The sequence below is a fragment of the Oncorhynchus kisutch genome, linkage group LG20 (genome assembly GCF_002021735.2).
Source record: "Oncorhynchus kisutch isolate 150728-3 linkage group LG20, Okis_V2, whole genome shotgun sequence".
NCBI lineage: Eukaryota > Metazoa > Chordata > Actinopteri > Salmoniformes > Salmonidae > Oncorhynchus > Oncorhynchus kisutch.
In genome coordinates this window covers 179,075-202,500 of record NC_034193.2, presented here as the reverse complement: position 1 = coordinate 202,500, position 23,426 = coordinate 179,075, and the positions used below count along the sequence as shown (strand labels likewise).

The 23,426-nt window shown below is 46.6% G+C and overlaps 1 protein-coding gene across 7 annotated transcripts in view; it reads left to right on the top strand.

The window, feature by feature from the left end:
- Positions 1-23,426, top strand: part of klhdc3 (kelch domain containing 3) — a 107,118-nt gene that overhangs the window by 7,237 nt on the left and 76,455 nt on the right. For 3 of the 7 annotated variants that reach the window (XM_031800016.1, XM_031800017.1, XM_031800023.1), the window contains exons 2-6: positions 3,297-3,363; positions 8,373-8,654; positions 15,004-15,180; positions 15,380-15,495; positions 15,598-15,669. In XM_031800016.1, coding sequence (XP_031655876.1) covers positions 8,501-8,654; positions 15,004-15,180; positions 15,380-15,495; positions 15,598-15,669 — 519 coding nt within the window. In that variant the 5' untranslated portion in view covers positions 3,297-3,363; positions 8,373-8,500. Of the gene's footprint in view, positions 183-3,296; positions 3,364-8,022; positions 8,322-8,372; positions 8,655-15,003; positions 15,181-15,379; positions 15,496-15,597; positions 15,670-23,426 lie in introns of those variants that run through there. The other 4 variants (XM_031800019.1, XM_031800020.1, XM_031800018.1 and 1 more) reach the window with 3 other exon arrangements.

Genomic DNA, 23,426 nt, shown 5'->3' with positions numbered 1-23,426 from the left:
CTGGGTTCTCTATCAGACAGTTGGTTGGCCCTCTTGGATGTCATCACTGCGTTCTCTACCAGACAGTTGGTTGGCCCTCTTGGATGTCATCACTGGGTTCTCTATCAGACAGTTGGTTGGCCCTCTTGGATGTCATCACTGCGTTCTCTATCAGACAGTTGGTTGGCCCTCTTGGATGTCACGTAAGTTGATACATTGCTATGTTTTCATTTTATCAAGTCCTTTTACAAAATGTCCCATTGTACCAAACATCATTACCAGGGGGTGAAACTTTCACAAAGCATCAACGGTGTGCTTAAGGACTATCAGGACGCCTCTGAGCGGTCTGGTAGGCTGTGGCCACGCCTCTGAGCGGTCTGGTAGGCTGTGGCCACGCCTCTGAGCGGTCTGGTAGGCTGTGGCCACGCCTCTGAGCGGTCTGGTAGGCTGTGGCCACGCCTCTGAGCGGTCTGGTAGGCTGTGGCCACGCCTCTGAGCGGTCTGGTAGGCTGTGGCCACGTCTCTGAGCGGTCTGGTAGGCTGTGGCCACGCCTCTGAGCGGTCTGGTAGGCTGTGGCCACGCCTCTGCGCGGTCTGGTAGGCTGTGGCCACGTCTCTGAGTGGTCTGGTAGGCTGTGGCCACGTCTCTGAGCGGTCTGGTAGGCTGTGGCCACGTCTCTGAGCGGTCTGGTAGGCTGTGGCCACGTCTCTGAGCGGTCTGGTAGGCTGTGGCCACGCCTCTGAGCGGTCTGGTAGGCTGTGGCTACGCCTCTGAGCGGTCTGGTAGGCTGTGGCCACGTCTCTGAACGATCAGGTAGGCTGTGCAGTTTTCAGAAGGCTAGATTTAGGACCACGCCACACCACAGAGCGGGATGACAGGCTGTGTGAAGGCAAAAGTACTGGCTGGATCAGGATGGGAGAGTTGATCATAGTTCAGAGTTTTAAAATACAACCGAGCAGTTGACTGATGAAGCTGGCACGGTGACTGATGAAGCTGGCACGGTGACTGATGAAGCTGGCACGGTGACTGATGAAGCTGGCACGGTGACTGATGTAGCTGGCACGGTGACTGATGAAGCTGGCACGGTGACTGATGTAGCTGGCACGGTGACTGATGAAGCTGGCACGGTGACTGATGAAGCTGGCACGGTGACTGATGTAGCTGGCACGGTGACTGATGAAGCTGGCACGGTGACTGATGTAGCTGGCACGGTGACTGATGAAGCTGGCACGGTGACTGATGAAGCTGGCACGGTGACTGATGAAGCTGGCACGGTGACTGATGAAGCTGGCACGGTGACTGATGTAGCTGGCACGGTGACTGATGAAGCTGGCACGGTGACTGATGAAGCTGGCACGGTGACTGATGAAGCTGGCACGGTGACTGATGAAGCTGGCACGGTGACTGATGAAGCTGGCACGGTGACTGATGAAGCTGGCACGGTGACTGATGTAGCTGGCACGGTGACTGATGAAGCTGGCACGGTGACTGATGAAGCTGGCACGGTGACTGATGTAGCTGGCACGGTGACTGATGAAGCTGGCACGGTGACTGATGTAGCTGGCACGGTGACTGATGTAGCTGGCACGGTGACTGATGAAGCTGGCACGGTGACTGATGAAGCTGGCACGGTGACTGATGAAGCTGGCACGGTGACTGATGAAGCTGGCACGGTGACTGATGAAGCTGGCACGTTGACTGATGTAGCTGGCACGGTGACTGATGTAGCTGGCACGGTGACTGATGTAGCTGGCACGGTGACTGATGTAGCTGGCACGGTGACTGATGAAGCTGGCACGGTGACTGATGAAGCTGGCACGGTGACTGATGAAGCTGGCACGGTGACTGATGTAGCTGGCACGGTGACTGATGTAGCTGGCACGGTGACTGATGTAGCTGGCACGGTGACTGATGAAGCTGGCACGGTGACTGATGTAGCTGGCACGGTGACTGATGAAGCTGGCACGGTGACTGATGAAGCTGGCACGGTGACTTCTTGGTGACGGGGCAGTATTTTCACGTCCGAATGAAATGCATGCCCAAATTCAAGTGCCTGCTACTCATCCTCAGAAGATAAGATATGCATATTATTAGTACATTTGGATAGAAAACACTCTAAAACTGTTGAAACATTCCCAACCCATCACACCACCACCACCATGCTTTACCACTGGTATGAGGTTCTAACTGTGGAATGTGGTGGTTGGTTTTTGAATAAGGTGCCCAGAGGTGCCCAGAGAAAACGGCCTGCTCCTCAGTCCCAGTTGTTAATATATGCATATTATTAGTACATTTGGATAGAAAACACTCTAAAACTGTTTGAATCATGTCTGTGAGTACAACATAACTTATTTAGCTGGCGAAACCTCGAGGACAAACCTTTACGTTTTAGTTTTTTTGAGGTCACTCGCTTTTCAATGCGATTTCATTGGGAATCCAGATTTCTAAGGGACCTTCTTGCAGTTATATTTATTTAAAAATAGTCCATATGATACATTTCTCATTACCGAAACAGAGGTTCTCTCTACCGCAACTGGCCTTAAATTGTAGCGGTAAATGAGAATGGTGTTGATGAGGAAACTTGGCATGTTTTGCTAACAATAGAGAAGACATGATGACTAAGCACATTTTTATTCAATGTACATAATTAGGCATTATTTAAGTATATTTTCATAGAACATTTTAAATCAAACTTTTTTCTAATTGTGGAAAACTACCTGTATCTGTAATGATAATCAATAGTGTCGTGTACGCAGTCTGACAAGAGAATGTTTAACTTTTAACTGGAGAAATATAAAGATATCTGCTTACCTGGTAGCCATCTTGAAGGTAGTGGCAGATGTTGCTTCATTCAAAATCAAACTTTATTTAAAATTCTCTGTGTGAACAGTCCTTCAAAAATGTTATGGAGGTGAGAACGTCAGTCAGGGATACTTCGATTTTCCACTATCTTTTCATTATTATTATTATTATACATAAATATTCAGTTATTAATTTCTATCATTTAAAAAACATCTAGTAGAACATCCATTAATTTTTTCCAGAATATCTTCATGGAAATGACTCTTTGTGCAAGGTAGAGAACACTATCTTTATTATGATATTTTGTTATATTACTAACTTCCATGTTTTACATTTAAAATCATTACTTGGTATTTGAATGGTTTCACGAGAATGACCCGGGTAGACCTACAGTAGCTACAGTCTGGGATCTGGCAATGATGGTCATTTCAATTATTCAACCATTGATTCTGTTCTTGGACAATATATTGTATAAATATACACCAAGGTCATTCTTTGCCATGCTTCATTTTAGGAGGATCAGAGAGTGACAGGGGTTTCAGCAGGATCAGGCAGCCAGGGAAGACCAGTCTGTGACAGAGGTGAGGTGAATTTTTACAAATAGAACACTTTATTCTCTGTGCATTAAACACTGGACAAGCTAGATGCTTTTCTGACAAACCTCAAAAGTTGATTTGCAAACTGTATCAAGGGTTGATACAGGCTTTTCCCGATGACTCCACATGTCGAACAAAAATGTGAGGTAGACCAGGTAGAAGCTGATGATGAGTAGATGCAGATGTTTGATTCCCCAGTCATGTTCATATCTCAGACGTAAATTAATACAGTTTATGGAACAGGGTTCGATGCTGGGTTTCGATGACCATCCCATAGAACGTGCTATATGCTGGGTTTCGATGACCATCCCATAGAACGTGCTATATGCTGGGTTTCGATGACCATCATCCCATAGAACGTGCTATATGCTGGGTTTCGATGATGGCGCAGACAGACATGGCAGTATTTAAAAAATATTTGTGTTATTTCTTACATTATTAGCCAAGAACGTTTTTTGTGTTACATACAGCCGGAAATAACTTTTGGATATCAGCGGGTGGTAACTCTTCAGCATTACGACCAGGAATACGACCTTCCCGAATTGGATCCTTTGTTTGTACCCTCCAGGGCAATTGAACTTATCCCAGAGGCTGCTCCAAGACGCCGCCGGCGGAGAAGAGGTATTCGAGGTGGATTTCTATTACTCGCTAATGTAAAGTAGACAAGCTCAGGATGAGGATCACCTTCCAGAGAAACACAAGGGATTGTAACATACACTGTTTCACTGGAACATGGCTCTCTCTGGATATACTGTCCCCATCCATCCAGCCAGCTGGGTTCTCAGTACATTGCGCAGACAGGAATTAAGAACTCTCTGGATATACTGTCCCCATCCATCCAGCCAGCTGGGTTCTCAGTACATTGTACAGACAGGAATTAAGAACTCTCCGGGAAGAAGAAAGGCGGTAGTGTATGTTTCATGATTAACTACTGTGATTGTGACATACAGATACTCAAGTCCTTTTGTTCACCCGACCTAGAATACCTCACAATCAAATGCCGACTGTATTACCTCCCAAGAGGTAGTCACAGCCATGTATATTCCCACGATGGCCCTCAAGGAACTGAGGCCGCATTTATTGTAGCTGAGGATTTTAACAAAGCAAATTTGAGGAAAACTCTACCGAAGTTCTATCAACACATTGACTGTAGTACTCGTGCTGGAAAAACACTCAACCGCTGCTACTCCCCCTTCCGGGGTGCCTACAAGGCCCTCCCTTCGGCAAATCGGGTCACAACTCTATTTTTGTCCTCCCTTCCCATAGGCTGAAGCTCAAACAGAAAGTACCCGTGCTTAAAGGTTAATCAACGCTGGTGTGACCAATCGGAATCCACGCTTCAAAATTGTTTTGATCAAACGGTCTGGGATATGTTCCGGTAGCCTCTGAGAATAACATTGACTTATACACGGACACAGTGACTGAGTTCATCAGGAAGTGTATAAGGATGTTATTCCCACTGTGACTATTAAAACCTACCCAAAACAGAAACCGTGGATAGATGGCAGCATTCGAGCAAAACTGAAAACGTGAACCACCACATTTAACCATGGCAAAGTAACTGGGAATATGGTTGAATACAAGTCAGTGTAGTTATTATCTCCGAAAAGGCAATCAAACAGGCAAAATGTCAGTACAGAGACAGTGGAGTGGAAATTCAGCAGCTCAGACACGAGATGTATATGGTAGGGATTACAGACGTTCTACAGACAATCATGGATTACAAAGGAAAAACCAGCCATGTTGCAGACACTGAAGTCTTGCTCCGGGGCAAGCTAAAAACCTCAAATTGGGCGAATAAGGTGAACACAGTGCCTCCAAAGCGGCCAGACTCCCAAGAACTGTGGGCTCTCGTTCTCCGTGGCCGACGTGAGTAAGACATTTTAAGCGTGTTAACCCTCGCAGGGCCACCGGCCCAAACGACATCCCTAGCCGCACCCTCAGAGCATGTGGAGAACAGCTGGCTGGAGTGTTTACGGACATATTCAATCTCTCCCTGTCCCAGTCTGCTGTCCCCACATGCTTCAAATTGTCCACCATTGTTCCTGTACCCAAGAAAGCAAAGGTAACTGAGCTGAACGACTATTGCCCCGTAGGACTCTCTGCAGTCATCATGAAGTGCTTTGAGAGACTAGTCAAGGACCATATCACCTGTGTCAGGAAAATAACCTTTCCCTCAACAAAACGAAGGAGCTGATCGTGGACTTCAGGAAACAGCAGAGGGAGCACCCCCTATCCACATCAACAGGACCGTAGTGGACAAGGTGGAAAGCTTCATGTTCCTCTGCGTACATATCTCTGACAATCTGTTTTTATGTGCTACTCTTTTTAGTGTTATGTTGTCAGAGGGGGTAAGGAGGCCATCGTAAAGGGGACATTTGGATTTAGAGGCCCAACCAGTGACCACCTCCTATAATACCCTCCTAGCAGAGGCCCAACCAGTGACTACCTCCTATAATACCCTCCTAGCAGAGGCCCAACCAGTGACCACCTCCTATAATACCCTCCAAGCAGAGGCCCAACCAGTGACCACCTCCTATAATACCCTCCAAGCAGAGGCCCAACCAGTGACCACCTCCTATAATACCCTCCTAGCAGAGGCCCAACCAGTGACCACCTCCTATAATACCCTCCTAGCAGAGGCCCAACCAGTGACCACCTCCTATAATACCCTCCTAGCAGAGGCCCAACCAGTGACCACCTCCTATAATACCCTCCTAGCAGAGGCCCAACCAGTGACCACCTAGCAGGGATAATACAGGGGCCTGAGGAGCTGTCAACAGCCGAACAGAAATGAACCCAGAGGACTGTCTTCATACCTCCTTCTCAGTCATCTTAATTTCTACTCAGAGTTAATGATTTTTCAACATACTCACTCCTACAATGGTGCTTTACTTGCAATGACTGATGTGGTTTTTGACCTTGCTTAGTTTAATGCATTTGACTAAGTCGTTCTGGTTAAGACTGTGATGGTGTAGGAAGATGTTAGATGCTGTAACATCTAACCTCTCTGTCTGGGTAGGTAGTGTCTGTCTGAATGGCTGTAACATCTAACCTCTCTGTCTGGGTAGGTAGTGTCTGTCTGAATGGCTGTAACATCTAACCTCTCTGTCTGGGTAGGTAGTGTCTGTCTGAATGGCTGTAACATCTAACCTCTCTGTCTGGGTAGGTAGTGTCTGTCTGAATGGCTGTAACATCTAACCTCTCTGTCTGGGTAGGTAGTGTCTGTCTGAATGGCTGTAACATCTAACCTCTCTGTCTGGGTAGGTAGTGTCTGTCTGAATGGCTGTAACATCTAACCTCTCTGTCTGGGTAGGTAGTGTCTGTCTGAATGGCTGTAACATCTAACCTCTCTGTCTGGGTAGGTAGTGTCTGTCTGAATGGCTGTAACATCTAACCTCTCTGTCTGGGTAGGTAGTGTCTGTCTGAATGGCTGTAACATCTAACCTCTCTGTCTGGGTAGGTAGTGTCTGTCTGAATGGCTGTAACATCTAACCTCTCTGTCTGGGTAGGTAGTGTCTGTCTGAATGGCTGTAACATCTAACCTCTCTGTCTGGGTAGGTAGTGTCTGTCTGAATGGCTGTAACATCTAACCTCTCTGTCTGGGTAGGTAGTGTCTGTCTGAATGGCTGTAACATCTAACCTCTCTGTCTGGGTAGGTAGTGTCTGTCTGAATGGCTGTAACATCTAACCTCTCTGTCTGGGTAGGTAGTGTCTGTCTGAATGGCTGTAACATCTAACCTCTCTGTCTGGGTAGGTAGTGTCTGTCTGAATGGCTGTAACATCTAACCTCTCTGTCTGGGTAGGTAGTGTCTGTCTGAATGGCTGTAACACTTCTCCTCTCTGTCTGGGTAGGTAGTGTCTGTCTGAATGGCTGTAACATCTAACCTCTCTGTCTGGGTAGGTAGTGTCTGTCTGAATGGCTGTAACATCTAACCTCTCTGTCTGGGTAGGTAGTGTCTGTCTGAATGGCTGTAACATCTAACCTCTCTGTCTGGGTAGGTAGTGTCTGTCTGAATGGCTGTAACATCTAACCTCTCTGTCTGGGTAGGTAGTGTCTGTCTGAATGGCTGTAACATCTAACCTCTCTGTCTGGGTAGGTAGTGTCTGTCTGAATGGCTGTAACATCTAACCTCTCTGTCTGGGTAGGTAGTGTCTGTCTGAATGGCTGTAACATCTAACCTCTCTGTCTGGGTAGGTAGTGTCTGTCTGAATGGCTGTAACATCTAACCTCTCTGTCTGGGTAGGTAGTGTCTGTCTGAATGGCTGTAACACTTCTCCTCTCTGTCTGGGTAGGTAGTGTCTGTCTGAATGGCTGTAACATCTAACCTCTCTGTCTGGGTAGGTAGTGTCTGTCTGAATGGCTGTAACACTTCTCCTCTCTGTCTGGGTAGGTAGTGTCTGTCTGAATGGCTGTAACATCTAACCTCTCTGTCTGGGTAGGTAGTGTCTGTCTGAATGGCTGTAACATCTAACCTCTCTGTCTGGGTAGGTAGTGTCTGTCTGAATGGCTGTAACATCTAACCTCTCTGTCTGGGTAGGTAGTGTCTGTCTGAATGGCTGTAACATCTAACCTCTCTGTCTGGGTAGGTAGTGTCTGTCTGAATGGCTGTAACATCTAACCTCTCTGTCTGGGTAGGTAGTGTCTGTCTGAATGGCTGTAACATCTAACCTCTCTGTCTGGGTAGGTAGTGTCTGTCTGAATGGCTGTAACACTTCTCCTCTCTCTGTCTGGGTAGGTAGTGTGTGTCTGAATGGCTGTAACACTTCTCCTCTCTCTGTCTGGGTAGGTAGTGTCTGTCTGAATGGCTGTAACACTTCTCCTCTCTCTGTCTAGGTAGGTAGTGTGTGTCTGAATGGCTGTAACACTTCTCCTCTCTCTGTCTGGGTAGGTAGTGTGTGTCTGAATGGCTGTAACACTTCTCCTCTCTCTGTCTGGGTAGGTAGTGTGTGTCTGAATGGCTGTAACACTTCTCCTCTCTCTGTCTGGGTAGGTAGTGTCTGAGGGTGGATGAGGTGGCAGCAGAACACAGGGTGATGGTGTAGCACTGGGTGACGGGCTGCCAGGGTGAGGAGGACAGGTGCGGTGCTAGCTGAGTGGAGTGGAGGGGCGTGGTGTGGGATGTGGCGCTGGACGACCCACCTGGACGGAGGGCCGCGGAGGGTGAACCATGCTGCCGTCTCCATGGGACACAAGGTGTACTCCTTCGGAGGGTACTGCTCTGGAGACGACTATGAGACGCTGAGACAGATAGATGTACATGTCTTCAACACAGGTAGGTTATTGTTATAGACCAAACAGAGCTCGATTATTAATGATATGACTGTCTAGGCTTAGGTTCCGTCAGTTCTAAGTATGTCCCATGCATGCTCGTCTTTCCCTAAATTACCTCTGGTTTTCTCAATTTCAAATGGCCAGTCCTTTGATATTGAAATCTAACCACTTTCATCTTAAGATCTATCATTTTGTCCTCTGTCATGGTGACATCAGGATCTGTCGGTCATTATGAAGTAGTGTAGTTCTTCAGATGAGTGTGGAAGAAAGGAAGTCAATCTGGAAGAGCAGGACGTGGGGAATGGGGACAGTAGGTATAGAAGGACAGGACGTGGGGAATGGGGTCAGTAAGTATAGAAGAGCAGGACGTGGGGAATGGGGTCAGTAGGTATAGAAGAGCAGGACGTGGGGAATGGGGACAGTAGGTATAGAAGGACAGGACGTGGGGAATGGGGTCAGTAGGTATAGAAGGACAGGACGTGGGGAATGGGGACAGTAGGTATAGAAGAGCAGGACGTGGGGAATGGGGTCAGTAAGTATAGAAGAGCAGGACATGGGGAATGGGGTCAGTAGGTATAGAAGAGCAGGACATGGAGAATGGGGTCAGTAGGTATAGAAGAGCAGGACGTGGGGAATGGGGACAGTAGGTATAGAAGGACAGGACGTGGGGAATGGGGTCAGTAGGTATAGAAGGACAGGACGTGGGGAATGGGGACAGTAGGTATAGAAGAGCAGGACGTGGGGAATGGGGTCAGTAAGTATAGAAGAGCAGGACATGGGGAATGGGGTCAGTGGGTATAGAAGAGCAGGACATGGGGAATGGGGTCAGTAGGTATAGAAGAGCAGGACGTGGGGAATGGGGTCAGTAGGTATAGAAGAGCAGGACGTGGGGAATGGGGTCAGTAGAATTATAGAAGAGCAGGACGTGGGGAATGGGGTCAGTAGGTATAGAAGGACAGGACGTGGGGAATGGGGACAGTAGGTATAGAAGAGCAGGACGTGGGGAATGGGGACAGTATGTATAGAAGGACAGGACGTGGGGAATGGGGACAGTAGGTATAGAAGGACAGGACGTGGGGAATGGGGACAGTAGGTATAGAAGGACAGGACGTGGGGAATGGGGTCAGTAGGTATAGAAGGACAGGACGTGGGGAATGGGGACAGTAGGTATAGAAGAGCGGGATGTGGGGAATGGGGTCAGTAAGTATAGAAGAGCAGGACGTGGGGAATGGGGTCAGTAAGTATAGAAGAGCAGGATGTGGGGAATGGGGTCAGTTAGTATAGAAGAGCGGGATGTGGGGAATGGGGTCAGTAAGTATAGAAGAGCGGGATGTGGGGAATGGGGTCAGTAAGTATAGAAGAGCGGGATGTGGGGAATGGGGTCAGTAAGTATAGAAGAGCGGGATGTGGGGAATGGGGTCAGTAAGTATAGAAGAGCGGGATGTGGGGAATGGGGTCAGTAAGTATAGAAGAGCAGGACGTGGGGAATGGGGTCAGTAAGTATAGAAGAGCAGGATGTGGGGAATGGGGTCAGTAAGTATAGAAGAGCAGGATGTGGGGAATGGGGTCAGTAGGTATAGAAGAGCGGGATGTGGGGAATGGGGTCAGTAAGTATAGAAGAGCGGGATGTGGGGAATGGGGTCAGTAAGTATAGAAGAGCGGGATGTGGGGAATGGGGTCAGTAAGTATAGAAGAGCGGGATGTGGGGAATGGGGTCAGTAAGTATAGAAGAGCGGGATGTGGGGAATGGGGTCAGTAAGTATAGAAGAGCAGGACGTGGGGAATGGGGTCAGTAAGTATAGAAGAGCAGGATGTGGGGAATGGGGTCAGTAAGTATAGAAGAGCAGGATGTGGGGAATGGGGTCAGTAGGTATAGAAGAGCGGGATGTGGGGAATGGGGTCAATAAGTATAGAAGATCCGGAGGCCTAACCTCCAGCACCTCTCTTGGGTTCCACACCATCTAGTCCTAATCTGTTTCTAACCTTCGTCTGTCTGCCACACACTCGCAGGTGTTTTCAGCACGGCTGAATAAAGAGAACCTTCACTGCTTGACACTATTTGGGGTGTAGTTTTCTCGCCGGAAGATACATTGGTTGGTAGAGCCTGCTGTCTGATCTAAAAATGAGTGAAGTCATGATTTGTAGCATCAGTTATGGCCTTTTTTCAGGCTAGCAGAGAGTAGATATGGCTGTCCTTGTTCAATAGAGCCATTGGACTTGTCTCAACGATGTTGCTATCTGCCAGGACAATGCGGGATATGTAGGTTGACTCGTTTTCCCTGGCTTTGTAAAGACTACAGCCTGACGGGAACCCTACTTCCTTGTTCCCACCCTCAAAGGCAGGCTTTTCAAAACGAGGGCGCTACTAGTTTCTACAGGGAGCTATCTGAAATGGCGAAAACATTACAATCAAATCAAATGTATTTATATAGCCCTTCGTACATCAGCTGATATCTCAAAGTGCTGTACAGAAACCCAGCCTAAAACCCCAAACAGCAAGCAATGCAGGTGTAGAAGCACGGTGGCTAGGAAAAACTCCCTAGAAAGGCCAAAACCTAGGAAGAAACCTAGAGGAACCAGGCTATGTGGGGTGGCCAGTCCTCTTCTGGCTGTGCCGGGTGGAGATTATAACAGAACATGACCAGCATGTTCAAATAATAATAAGGCAGAACAGTTGAAACTGGAACAGCAGCACAGCCAGGTGGACTGGGGACAGCAAGGAGTCATCATGTCAGGTAGTCCTGAGGCATGGGCTCAGGTCCTCCGAGAGAGAGAAAGAAAGAGAGAATTAGAGAGAGCACACACAAATTCACACAGGACACCGAATAGGACAGGAGATGTACTCCAGATATAACAAACTGACCCTAGCCCCCCGACACAAACTACTGCAGCATAAATACTGGAGGCTGAGACAGGAGGGGTCAGGAGACACTGGCTGCTTCTGATGATTCATCTTTCCAAGAAGAGCTAGATGACGAAACCGGTTTTGATTTTCTTTTAGAATCAAACAATTAAGTTGTTTTGAAACTCTATTATAAAGATACTTTTGGTATGTGGACACCTGCTCCTCCAACATCTCATTCCAAAATCATGGGCGTTAATATGGAGCTCTTCTGGGAAAGCTTTCCACTAGATGTAGGAACATTGCTGCCATAACAGCCTCCAGTCTTCTGGGAAGGCTTTCCACTAGATGTTGGAACATTGCTGCTATAACAGCCTCCACTCTTCTGGGAAGGCTTTCCACTAGATGTAGGAACATTGCTGCTATAACAGCCTCCACTCTTCTGGGAAGGCTTTCCACTAGATGTAGGAACATTGCTGCTATGACAGTCTCCACTCTTCTGGGAAGGCTTTCCACTAGATGTAGGAACATTGCTGCTATAACAGCCTCCACTCTTCTGGGAAGGCTTTCCACTAGATGTAGGAACATTGCTGCTATAACAGCCTCCACTCTTCTGGGAAAGCTTTCCACTAGATGTAGGAACATTGCTGCCATAACAGCCTCCAGTCTTCTGGGAAGGCTTTCCACTAGATGTAGGAACATTGCTGCTATAACAGCCTCCACTCTTCTGGGAAGGCTTTCCACTAGATGTAGGAACATTGCTGCTATAACAGCCTCCACTCTTCTGGGAAGGCTTTCCACTAGATGTAGGAACATTGCTGCTATGACAGTCTCCACTCTTCTGGGAAGGCTTTCCACTAGATGTAGGAACATTGCTGCTATAACAGCCTCCACTCTTCTGGGAAGGCTTTCCACTAGATGTAGGAACATTGCTGCTATAACAGCCTCCACTCTTCTGGGAAAGCTTTCCACTAGATGTAGGAACATTGCTGCCATAACAGCCTCCAGTCTTCTGGGAAGGCTTTCCACTAGATGTAGGAACATTGCTGCTATAACAGCCTCCACTCTTCTGGGAAGGCTTTCCACTAGATGTAGGAACATTGCTGCTATAACAGCCTCCACTCTTCTGGGAAGGCTTTCCACTAGATGTAGGAACATTTCTGCAATAACAGCCTCCACTCTTCTGGGAAGGCTTTCCACTAGAGGTTGGAACATTGCTGCTATAACAGCCTCCACTCTTCTGGGAAAGCTTTCCACTAGATGTAGGAACATTGCTGCCATAACAGCCTCCAGTCTTCTGGGAAGGCTTTCCACTAGATGTAGGAACATTGCTGCTATAACAGCCTCCACTCTTCTGGGAAGGCTTTCCACTAGATGTAGGAACATTGCTGCTATAACAGCCTCCACTCTTCTGGGAAGGCTTTCCACTAGATGTAGGAACATTGCTGCTATAACAGCCTCCACTCTTCTGGGAAGGCTTTCCACTAGATGTAGGAACATTGCTGCTATGACAGTCTCCACTCTTCTGGGAAGGCTTTCCACTAGATGTAGGAACATTGCTGCTATAACAGCCTCCACTCTTCTGGGAAGGCTTTCCACTAGATGTAGGAACATTGCTGCTATAACAGCCTCCACTCTTCTGGGAAAGCTTTCCACTAGATGTAGGAACATTGCTGCCATAACAGCCTCCAGTCTTCTGGGAAGGCTTTCCACTAGATGTAGGAACATTGCTGCTATAACAGCCTCCACTCTTCTGGGAAGGCTTTCCACTAGATGTAGGAACATTGCTGCTATAACAGCCTCCACTCTTCTGGGAAGGCTTTCCACTAGATGTAGGAACATTGCTGCTATGACAGTCTCCACTCTTCTGGGAAGGCTTTCCACTAGATGTAGGAACATTGCTGCTATAACAGCCTCCACTCTTCTGGGAAGGCTTTCCACTAGATGTAGGAACATTGCTGCTATAACAGCCTCCACTCTTCTGGGAAAGCTTTCCACTAGATGTAGGAACATTGCTGCCATAACAGCCTCCAGTCTTCTGGGAAGGCTTTCCACTAGATGTAGGAACATTGCTGCTATAACAGCCTCCACTCTTCTGGGAAGGCTTTCCACTAGATGTAGGAACATTGCTGCTATAACAGCCTCCACTCTTCTGGGAAGGCTTTCCACTAGATGTAGGAACATTGCTGCCATAACAGCCTCCACTCTTCTGGGAAGGCTTTCCACTAGATGTAGGAACATTGCTGCTACAACAGCCTCCACTCTTCTGGAAAGGCTTTCTACTAGATGTAGGAACATTGCTGCTACAACAGCCTCCACTCTTCTGGGAAGGCTTTCTACTAGATGTAGGAACATTGCTGCCATAACAGCCTCCAGTCTTCTGGGAAGGCTTTCCACTAGATGTAGGAACATTGCTGCTATAACAGCCTCCACTCTTCTGGGAAGGCTTTCCACTAGATGTAGGAACATTGCTGCCATAACAGCCTCCACTCTTCTGGGAAGGCTTTCCACTAGATGTAGGAACATTGCTGCTACAACAGCCTCCACTCTTCTGGGAAGGCTTTCTACTAGATGTAGGAACATTGCTGCTACAACAGCCTCCACTCTTCTGGGAAGGCTTTCTACTAGATGTAGGAACATTGCTGCAATAACAGCCTCCACCCGTGTCTCTCTGTAGTAGTACTCGTCTCGGTCTCTTCTCTCTATTTTCTCTCTAGTAATACTAGTGTCTCTCTGTACTAATACTAGTGTCTCTGTAGTAATACTCGCGTCTCTCTGTACTAATACTAGTGTGTCTCTGTAGTAATACTCGCGTCTCTCTGTAGTAATACTCGTCTGTCTCCTCTAGTTTCTCTGTAGTAATACTAGTGTCTCTGTAGTAATACTCGTCTGTCTCCTCTAGTTTCTCTGTAGTAATACTAGTGTCTCTCTTTAGTAATACTAGTGTCTCTCTGTAGTAATACTAGTGTCTCTCTGTAGTAATACTAGTGTCTCTCTGTAGTAATACTCATCTCAGTCTCCTCTCTAGTTTCTCTGTAGTAATACTAGTGTCTCTCTGTAGTAATACTAGTGTCTCTCTGTAGTAATACTAGTGTCTCTCTGTAGTAATACTCATCTCAGTCTCCTCTCTAGTTTCTCTGTAGTAATACTAGTGTCTCTCTGTAGTAATACTAGTGTCTCTCTGTAGTAATACTAGTGTCTCTCTGTAGTAATACTCATCTCAGTCTCCTCTCTAGTTTCTCTGTAGTAATACTAGTGTCTCTCTGTAGTAATACTAGTGTCTCTCTGTAGTAATACTAGTGTCTCTCTGTAGTAATACTCATCTCAGTCTCCTCTCTAGTTTCTCTGTAGTAATACTAGTGTCTCTCTGTAGTAATACTAGTGTCTCTCTGTAGTAATACTAGTGTCTCTCTGTAGTAATACTCATCTCAGTCTCCTCTCTAGTTTCTCTGTAGTAATACTAGTGTCTCTCTGTAGTAATACTCGTGTCTCGGTCTCCTCTCTCTAGTTTCTCTGCGGTGGATGAAGTTGCCTCCAGTGAGAACAGGTGGTAGGGAACATGCCAGGGATGTCCCCTACATGCGTTACGGTCACACAGCCGTGCTGCTGGACGATACCATCTACATCTGGGGGGGTCGTAACGACACGGAGGGGGCCTGCAACGTCCTCTATGCCTTCCACGTCAGTAAGTACACCTGATGGTTTGTGTTGTATGTCGGCTTGATTTGGAAGTGGAGATACACCCATTGTTGGAAGGAATAAAGCAGACCAAGCTCTAACACCCGCCTGGCTAGCTATGTGGGTTAGATGTTTCCACTTGGTGTATCCACAGCTGCAGCCTCTAGAACAGTATCTCCTGGATAACATGCCTGTTTGGTCCCCAGACAACCACCGGTGGTTCACCCCTAAGATATCTGGGACGGTTCCGGGAGCGAGAGACGGCCATTCAGCCTGCATCCTGGGGAAGGCCATGTACATCTTTGGAGGGTATGAGCAGCTGGTAAGAATCCTTGACCTCTAACCCTGACCCGTGTGTCCTGGGGAAGCTCCTCTGTTTGTTTGGTGTTACCATGACATTCCCCTGTTCTCTTCTGTCTTCCAGGCTGACTGCTTCTCTAATGACATTCACAAGCTGGACACTACCACCATGGCCTGGTCACTAGTCAACGCAAGGGTGAGTTACCCAACCCTAACCTCTGACCATTTCACTTCCTGGGGGTTGGCGTTACCAGTCCAGTTTGAGACCATTTCACTTCCTGGGGGTTGGCATTACCAGTCCAGTTTGAGACCATTTCACTTCCTGGGGGTTGGTGTTACCAGTCCAGTTTTATTGAGTGGACATAACAGAGAGGCCCTTAAACATCCTCTGGTAATCAGCCAAGAACTAAAAGGGAGAGAATTTTACACTACATTATACTGTTACCCTGCCCATACCTTGCCTGCTGAAAATGATATCACTACAGGGTGAAAACTGTAAAGTTTTATGTAGTGATAGGGGAAAATTCGGAAGTTACATATTGCTGTTATTTTGGACAATATTATACTGAAGGAAATGATATATGCAACATGTACAGTAAAGCTGCCGCTTTCAAGGAGCTTATAAGAAATCCCGCTATGCCCTCAAATAAAAACATCAAACAGGCAAAGCTTCAATACAGGATTAAGATTCAATCATACTACACCGGCTCCGACGCTCGTCGGATGTGCCAGAGCAAACTATTACGGACTACAAAGGGAAGCACAGACGCGAACTGCCCAGTGACACGAGCCTACCATACGAGCTAAATAACTTCTATTCTCGCTTCGAGGCAAATAACACTGAAGCATGCATGAGAGTATCAGCTGTTCTGGAAGACTGTGTGATCACACTCTCCGTAGCCAATGTAAGTAAGACCTTTTAAACAGGTCAATATTCACAATGTCGCAGGGACAGACGGATTACCAGGTGTACCGCGAACATGCGCTAATATTCACTATTACTTCAATAGTCCCTCACACACCACTACCAGAGGTTCATCTTTGTGTTGTACATGTCATCAAACACTTTATGCAGGAATGTGAGTTATGTTCAGAAATCCACAGGCTCGAGCGGTCACGACAACGCAGACACAAATTCCAAATAGTATCCGTAATTTCCAAAGAAACGTTTTTTATAATCAATCCTCAGGTTGTTTTTAAAATATATAATCGATAATATATCACCGCAACTGTATTTTTCAGTAGGAGAGGGAGAGACGATTGCTGCCCAAGCTCTGTCGCGCAAGCAAAACTCATGCGAACACCTGACACAACGTTATCTTTCTTGCTCATTTTTCAAAATAACAGCCTGAAACTATGTCTAAAGACTGACACCTTGAGGAAGCCGTAGGAAACGGAATCTGGTTGAAATCTCTTTAAGGCAGGCAATGGAACATGGAGCTTTCAAAATAGAAGGCACTTCCTGGTTTGATTTTCCTCAGGTTTTCGCCTGCATACTCACAGTGCATAGTTCTGTTATACTCACAGACAATATTTTGACAGTTTTGGGAACTTTAGTGTTTTCTATCCTAATCTGTCAATTAAATGCATATTCTAGCATCTGTGCCTGAGAAATAGGCCATTTACTTTGGGAACGTTATTTTTCCAAACACAAAAATAGTGCCCCCTAACTGAAAGAGGTTAACTATGTATTTGACTTAGAGAGCATGCACCTGGGCCTTCTAGTTCAGGTGATCACTGAATGACGAGGTAGGGAGACCAGGAAGACACTATGGAGGGTGTTGAAGGGGACTAGTGTTTGAAGGGGACTAGTGTTTGAAGGGGACTAGTGTTTGAAGGGGACTAGTGTTTGAAGGGGACTAGTGTTTGAAGGGGACTAGTGTTGAAGTTGGTCATTAATTAGGCTACCTTATGTAGTTCATCTCCTGTATCAAACAGTTTGACATGAGATAGTTACATTCAGTTTAAAGATGCAGAAATCACTCCACCATTTCCTGGTTGCAAAAATGAGAATAGTTTGTCTTATTTCAGTTTGTGACAAAACAAGCAAGTATAGTGTAGATAATGTGGTATCCCAGGAGGTCTACCCCGGGGGATGGTAATAGAGGGGAGGTACGTGAGGCGACGTTGGCTCCCTCTGCTGGGGATACGGGAACTGGACACCCCGACACAGACAGCTAAGTGGAGGTAATTAGAGGAAAGTGCCAACCAGCCATGGAGGCCAAATAAAAGGAGCAGGACCGCTGGAGAGAACGGGGAGAGACCGACACCAAGCAAAAGTAGAGAAGGACCGTGCCAAACCTTAGCTGGAGAGAACGGGGAGAGACCGACACCAAGCAAAAGTAGAGAAGGACCGTGCCAAACCTTAGCTGGAGAGAACGGGGAGAGACCGACACCAAGCAAAGTAGAGAAGGACCGTGCCAAACCTTAGCTGGAGAGAACGGGGAGAGACCGACACCAAGCAAAAGTAGAGAAGGACCGTGCCAAACCGCTGGAGAGAACGGGGAGAGACCGACACCAAGCAAAAGTAGAGAAGGACCGTGCCAAACCGCTGGAGAGAACGGGGAGAGACCGACACCAAGCAAAAGTAGAGAAGGACCGTGCCAAACCTTAGCTGGAGAGAACGGGGAGAGACCGACACCAAGCAAAAGTAGAGAAGGACCGTGCCAAACCGCTGGAGAGAACGGGGAGAGACCGACACCAAGCAAAAGTAGAGAAGGACCGTGCCAAACCGCTGGAGAGAACGGGGAGAGACCGACACCAAGCAAAAGTAGAGAAGCACCGTGCCAAACCTTAGCTGGAGAGAACGGGGAGAGACCGACACCAAGCAAAAGTAGAGAAGGACCGTGCCAAACCTTAGCTGGAGAGAACGGGGAGAGACCGACACCAAGCAAAAGTAGAGAAGGACCGTGCCAAACCTTAGCTGGAGAGAACGGGGAGAGACCGACACCAAGCAAAAGTAGAGAAGGACCGTGCCAAACCTTAGCTGGAGAGAACGGGGAGAGACCGACACCAAGCAAAAGTAGAGAAGGACCGTGCCAAACCTTATAGCTGGAGAGAACGGGGAGAGACCGACACCAAGCAAAAGTAGAGAAGGACCGTGCCAAACCTTAGCTGGAGAGAACGGGGAGAGACCGACACCAAGCAAAAGTAGAGAAGGACCGTGCCAAACCGCTGGAGAGAACGGGGAGAGACCGACACCAAGCAAAAGTAGAGAAGGACCGTGCCAAACCGCTGGAGAGAACGGGGAGAGACCGACACCAAGCAAAAGTAGAGAAGGACCGTGCCAAACCTTAGCTGGAGAGAACGGGGAGAGACCGACACCAAGCAAAAGTAGAGAACGACCGTGCCAAACCTTAGCTGGAGAGAACGGGGAGAGACCGACACCAAGCAAAAGTAGAGAAGGACCGTGCCAAACCTTAGCTGGAGAGAACGGGGAGAGACCGACACCAAGCAAAAGTAGAGAAGGACCGTGCCAAACCGCTGGAGAGAATGGGGAGAGACCGACACCAAGCAAAAGTAGAGAAGGACCGTGCCAAACCTTAGCTGGAGAGAACGGGGAGAGACCGACACCAAGCAAAAGTAGAGAAGGACCGTGCCAAACCGCTGGAGAGAACGGGGAGAGACCGACACCAAGCAAAAGTAGAGAAGGACCGTGCCAAACCGCTGGAGAGAACGGGGAGAGACCGACACCAAGCAAAAGTAGAGAAGAACCGTGCCAAACCTTAGCTGGAGAGACCGACACCAAGCAAAAGTAGAGAAGGACCGTGCCAAACCTTAGCTGGAGAGAACGGGGAGAGACCGACACCAAGCAAAAGTAGAGAAGGACCGTGCCAAACCTTAGCTGGAGAGAACGGGGAGAGACCGACACCAAGCAAAAGTAGAGAAGGACCGTGCCAAACCGCTGGAGAGAACGGGGAGAGACCGACACCAAGCAAAAGTAGAGAAGGACCGTGCCAAACCGCTGGAGAGAACGGGGAGAGACCGACACCAAGCAAAAGTAGAGAAGGACCGTGCCAAACCTTAGCTGGAGAGAACGGGGAGAGACCGACACCAAGCAAAAGTAGAGAAGGACCGTGCCAAACCGCTGGAGAGAACGGGGAGAGACCGACACCAAGCAAAAGTAGAGAAGGACCGTGCCAAACCGCTGGAGAGAACGGGGAGAGACCGACACCAAGCAAAAGTAGAGAAGGACCGTGCCAAACCGCTGGAGAGAACGGGGAGAGACCGACACCAAGCAAAAGTAGAGAAGGACCGTGCCAAACCTTAGCTGGAGAGAACGGGGAGAGACCGACACCAAGCAAAAGTAGAGAAGGACCGTGCCAAACCTTAGCTGGAGAGAACGGGGAGAGACCGACACCAAGCAAAAGTAGAGAAGGACCGTGCCAAACCTTAGCTGGAGAGAACGGGGAGAGACCGACACCAAGCAAAAGTAGAGAAGGACCGTGCCAAACCTTAGCTGGAGAGAACGGGGAGAGACCGACACCAAGCAAAAGTAGAGAAGGACCGTGCCAAACCTTAGCTGGAGAGAACGGGGAGAGACCGACACCAAGCAAAAGTAGAGAAGGACCGTGCCAAACCGCTGGAGAGAACAGGGAGAGACCGACACCAAGCAAAAGTAGAGAAGGACCGTGCCAAACCTTAGCTGGAGAGACCGACACCAAGCAAAAGTAGAGAAGGACCGTGCCAAACCTGATTTTCTTTGTTTATTTTCTGTCTTAGTAAAGTTGTTTTTGCGGACTAAAGCCTCCCTGTCTCTGTAACAATCTCTGCACGCTCAATCCAATACCCCACAGTTTACCACAATAATCTAATCTAAGCTACTGTGAAATATATTTTCCATATCCAAAAATAGTGTATATTTATGTTTGAAATTGGTGTTCAAAATTGAAAGAAATTACGCAAAAACCAAACTTAAGAATGGGAAGAATATACTGTAATTGGTGCCCATGGAACAGCTCTACAGCTTCTTAGACTGGCTTTCAATGAGGGACAGATCTATAACACACATTTCTATGTTGGTCGGTTGCCCAAAGAGTGACATTGCAGCTTTAAGCGCTTCAGAAATCAAGGTCGGAGTCAGTCACACATCTTGCTGTGGTGTGGCAGTGCACCTGAAATCTCTCCCCACTAGAGGGCACTGTTTATGTTCGGGTTAGGGAGGTGCACAGTTATTCGAATATCCGAATGGATGTTAGTATTGTAATTGTTTTGTCACACACTACCCCATGTTTTGTCAAAGTGGAGTTATGTTTTTTGACATTTTTCCACATTAATTAAACATGAAAGGCTGAAATGTCTTGAGTCAATGAGTATTCAACCCCTTTCTTATGACAAGCCGAAATAAGTTCAGGAGTCAAAATGGACTCGAGTCACATGTACTCACTCTGTATGCAATAATAGTTTTTTTCCCGTGATTTTATGACTACCTCATCTCTGTTCCCCACACATACATTTAATTGTAACGTCCCTCAGTCGAGCAGTGAATTTCAAACACAGATTCAACCACAAAGACCTGGGAGGTTTTCTAATGCCTCGCAAAGAAGGGCACCTATTGGTAGATGGGTAAGAAAATAAGCTGACATTGAATATCCCTTTGAGCATGGTGAAGTTATTAATGACACTTTAGATGGTGTATCAATACACACAGTCACTACAAAGATACAGGTGTCCTTCTTAACTCAGTTGCTGGAGAGAAAGGAAACCCCTCAGGGATTTTCACCATGAGGCCAATGGTGACTTTAAAACAGTTACATAGTTTAATAGTTGTGATAAGAGAGAACTGAGGATGGATCAACAACATTGTAGTTACTCCACAATACTAACCTAAAGGACAGAGTTTAATAGTTGTGATAAGAGAGAACTGAGGATGGATCAACAACATTGTAGTTACTCCACAATACTAACCTAAAGGACAGAGTTTAATAGCTGTGATAAGAGAGAACTGAGGATGGATCAACAACATTGTAGTTACTCCACAATACTAACCTAAAGGACAGAGTTTAATAGCTGTGATAAGAGAGAACTGAGGATGGATCAACAACATTGTAGTTACTCCACAATACTAACCTAAAGGACAGAGTTTAATAGCTGTGATAAGAGAGAACTGAGGATGGATCAACAACATAGTAGTTACTCCACAATACTAACCTAAAGGACAGAGTGAAAAGAAGGAAGTCTGTACAGAATACAAATATTCCAAAACATGCATCCTGTTTGCAACAAGGCACTAAACTAGTACTGTAAAAAATGTGGTAAAGAAATTCACTTATTGTTCTTAATGCAAAGTGTTTGGGGCAAATCCATTACAACACATTACTGAGTACCACTCTCCATATTTTCAAGCATAGTGGTGGCTGCAACATGTTATGGGTATGCTTGTAATTGTTAAGGACTGGGGAGTTTGTCAGGATAGAAAATGGCAAAATTCTAAAGGATATTCTGGTTGTCTGCTTTCCACCAGACACTGGGAGAAGAATTATCCTGTCAGCAGGACAATAACAAAAAACTAGGCCAAATCTACACTGGAGCTGCTTACCAAGAAGACAGTGAATGGCCGAGTTACTGTTTTGACTTAAATCTGCTTGAAAATCTATGGCAAGACTTGAAAATGGCCTTCTAGCAATGATCAACAACCAATTTCACAGATTGAAGAATTTTGAAAGTAACAATATTGTGCAATCCAGGTATTCAAAGCTCTTAGACTTACCCAGAAATCTCTCTTTTAAAAAGCATGTGAAAAAGGTCATTCAAATAACCAAATTCAACCTAGCTAATTTCCGATTTATATGAAATTGTTTGACTACAGAGATAGCAAATCTACTTCAAATCTATGATACTCCCCCACTTAACATACTGCTTGACTAGTTTGGGCCCAAGCTTGCTGTACAACATTAAGACCTATTCAGTCTGTCCACAAACAGGCTCTCAAAGTGCTTGATAGGAAGCCCAATAGCCATCATCACTGTTACATCCTCAGAAGGCATGAGCTCCTGAGTTGGGAAAATCTTGTGCAATACACTGACGCATGTCTTGTATTCAAGATCCTAAATGGCCTGGCTCCACCTCCACTCTGTTAAACAGAAAACCCAAACAGATTCACAAGGTCTACCATGAGAGGTGACTGTATAGTTCCCTTAATTCTTGACGCATCCATCCTGTTAGCGGGATCATTTTCATCAACACCCGCTGAATTGCAGCGCGCCAAATTCAAATTTAATTTTCATGAAATCACAAGTGCAATCTAGCAAAACACAGCTTAGCTTGTTAATCCACCTGGTAGGTCAGATTTCAATACAGCTTTTCGGCAAAAGCATAACAAGTGTTTATGTAAGAATATCTCAGTAGACAGAATATTACAAACAGCTAGCAGCCAAGTAGATTGGTCACGAAAGTCAGAAAAGCAATAAATTAAATTGCTTACCTTTGATGATCTTTGGATGTTTGCACTCACGAGACTCCCAGTTACACAATAAATACTCTTTTTGTTCCATAAAGATTATTTTTATATCCAAAATAACGCGCCAAACAAATGGAGGTATGTTCGGAAATCCACAGGCTCGAGCGGTCACGACAACGCAGACAAAAATTCCAAATAGTGTCCGTAATGTCCTCAGAAACATGTCAAATGTTTTTTATAATCAATCCTCAGGTTGTTTTTAAAATATATCATTGATAATATATCAACGGGGACTGTAGCTTTTTCAATAGGAGAGGGAGAGACAATGGCTGCCCCACTCTGTTGCGCAAGCAAAACTCTGCAAACACCCAGCTATCCACTGACACGATGTGATCTCTCTCGCTCATTTTTCAAAATAAAAGCCTGAAACTATGTCTAAAGCCTGTTGACACCTTGAGGATAGGAAAATTAATCTGGTTGATATCCCTTTAAATGGAGGCAAGGCATCCAATGGAACAGAGAGCTTTCAGGAAAAACAGCACTTCCTTGTTGGG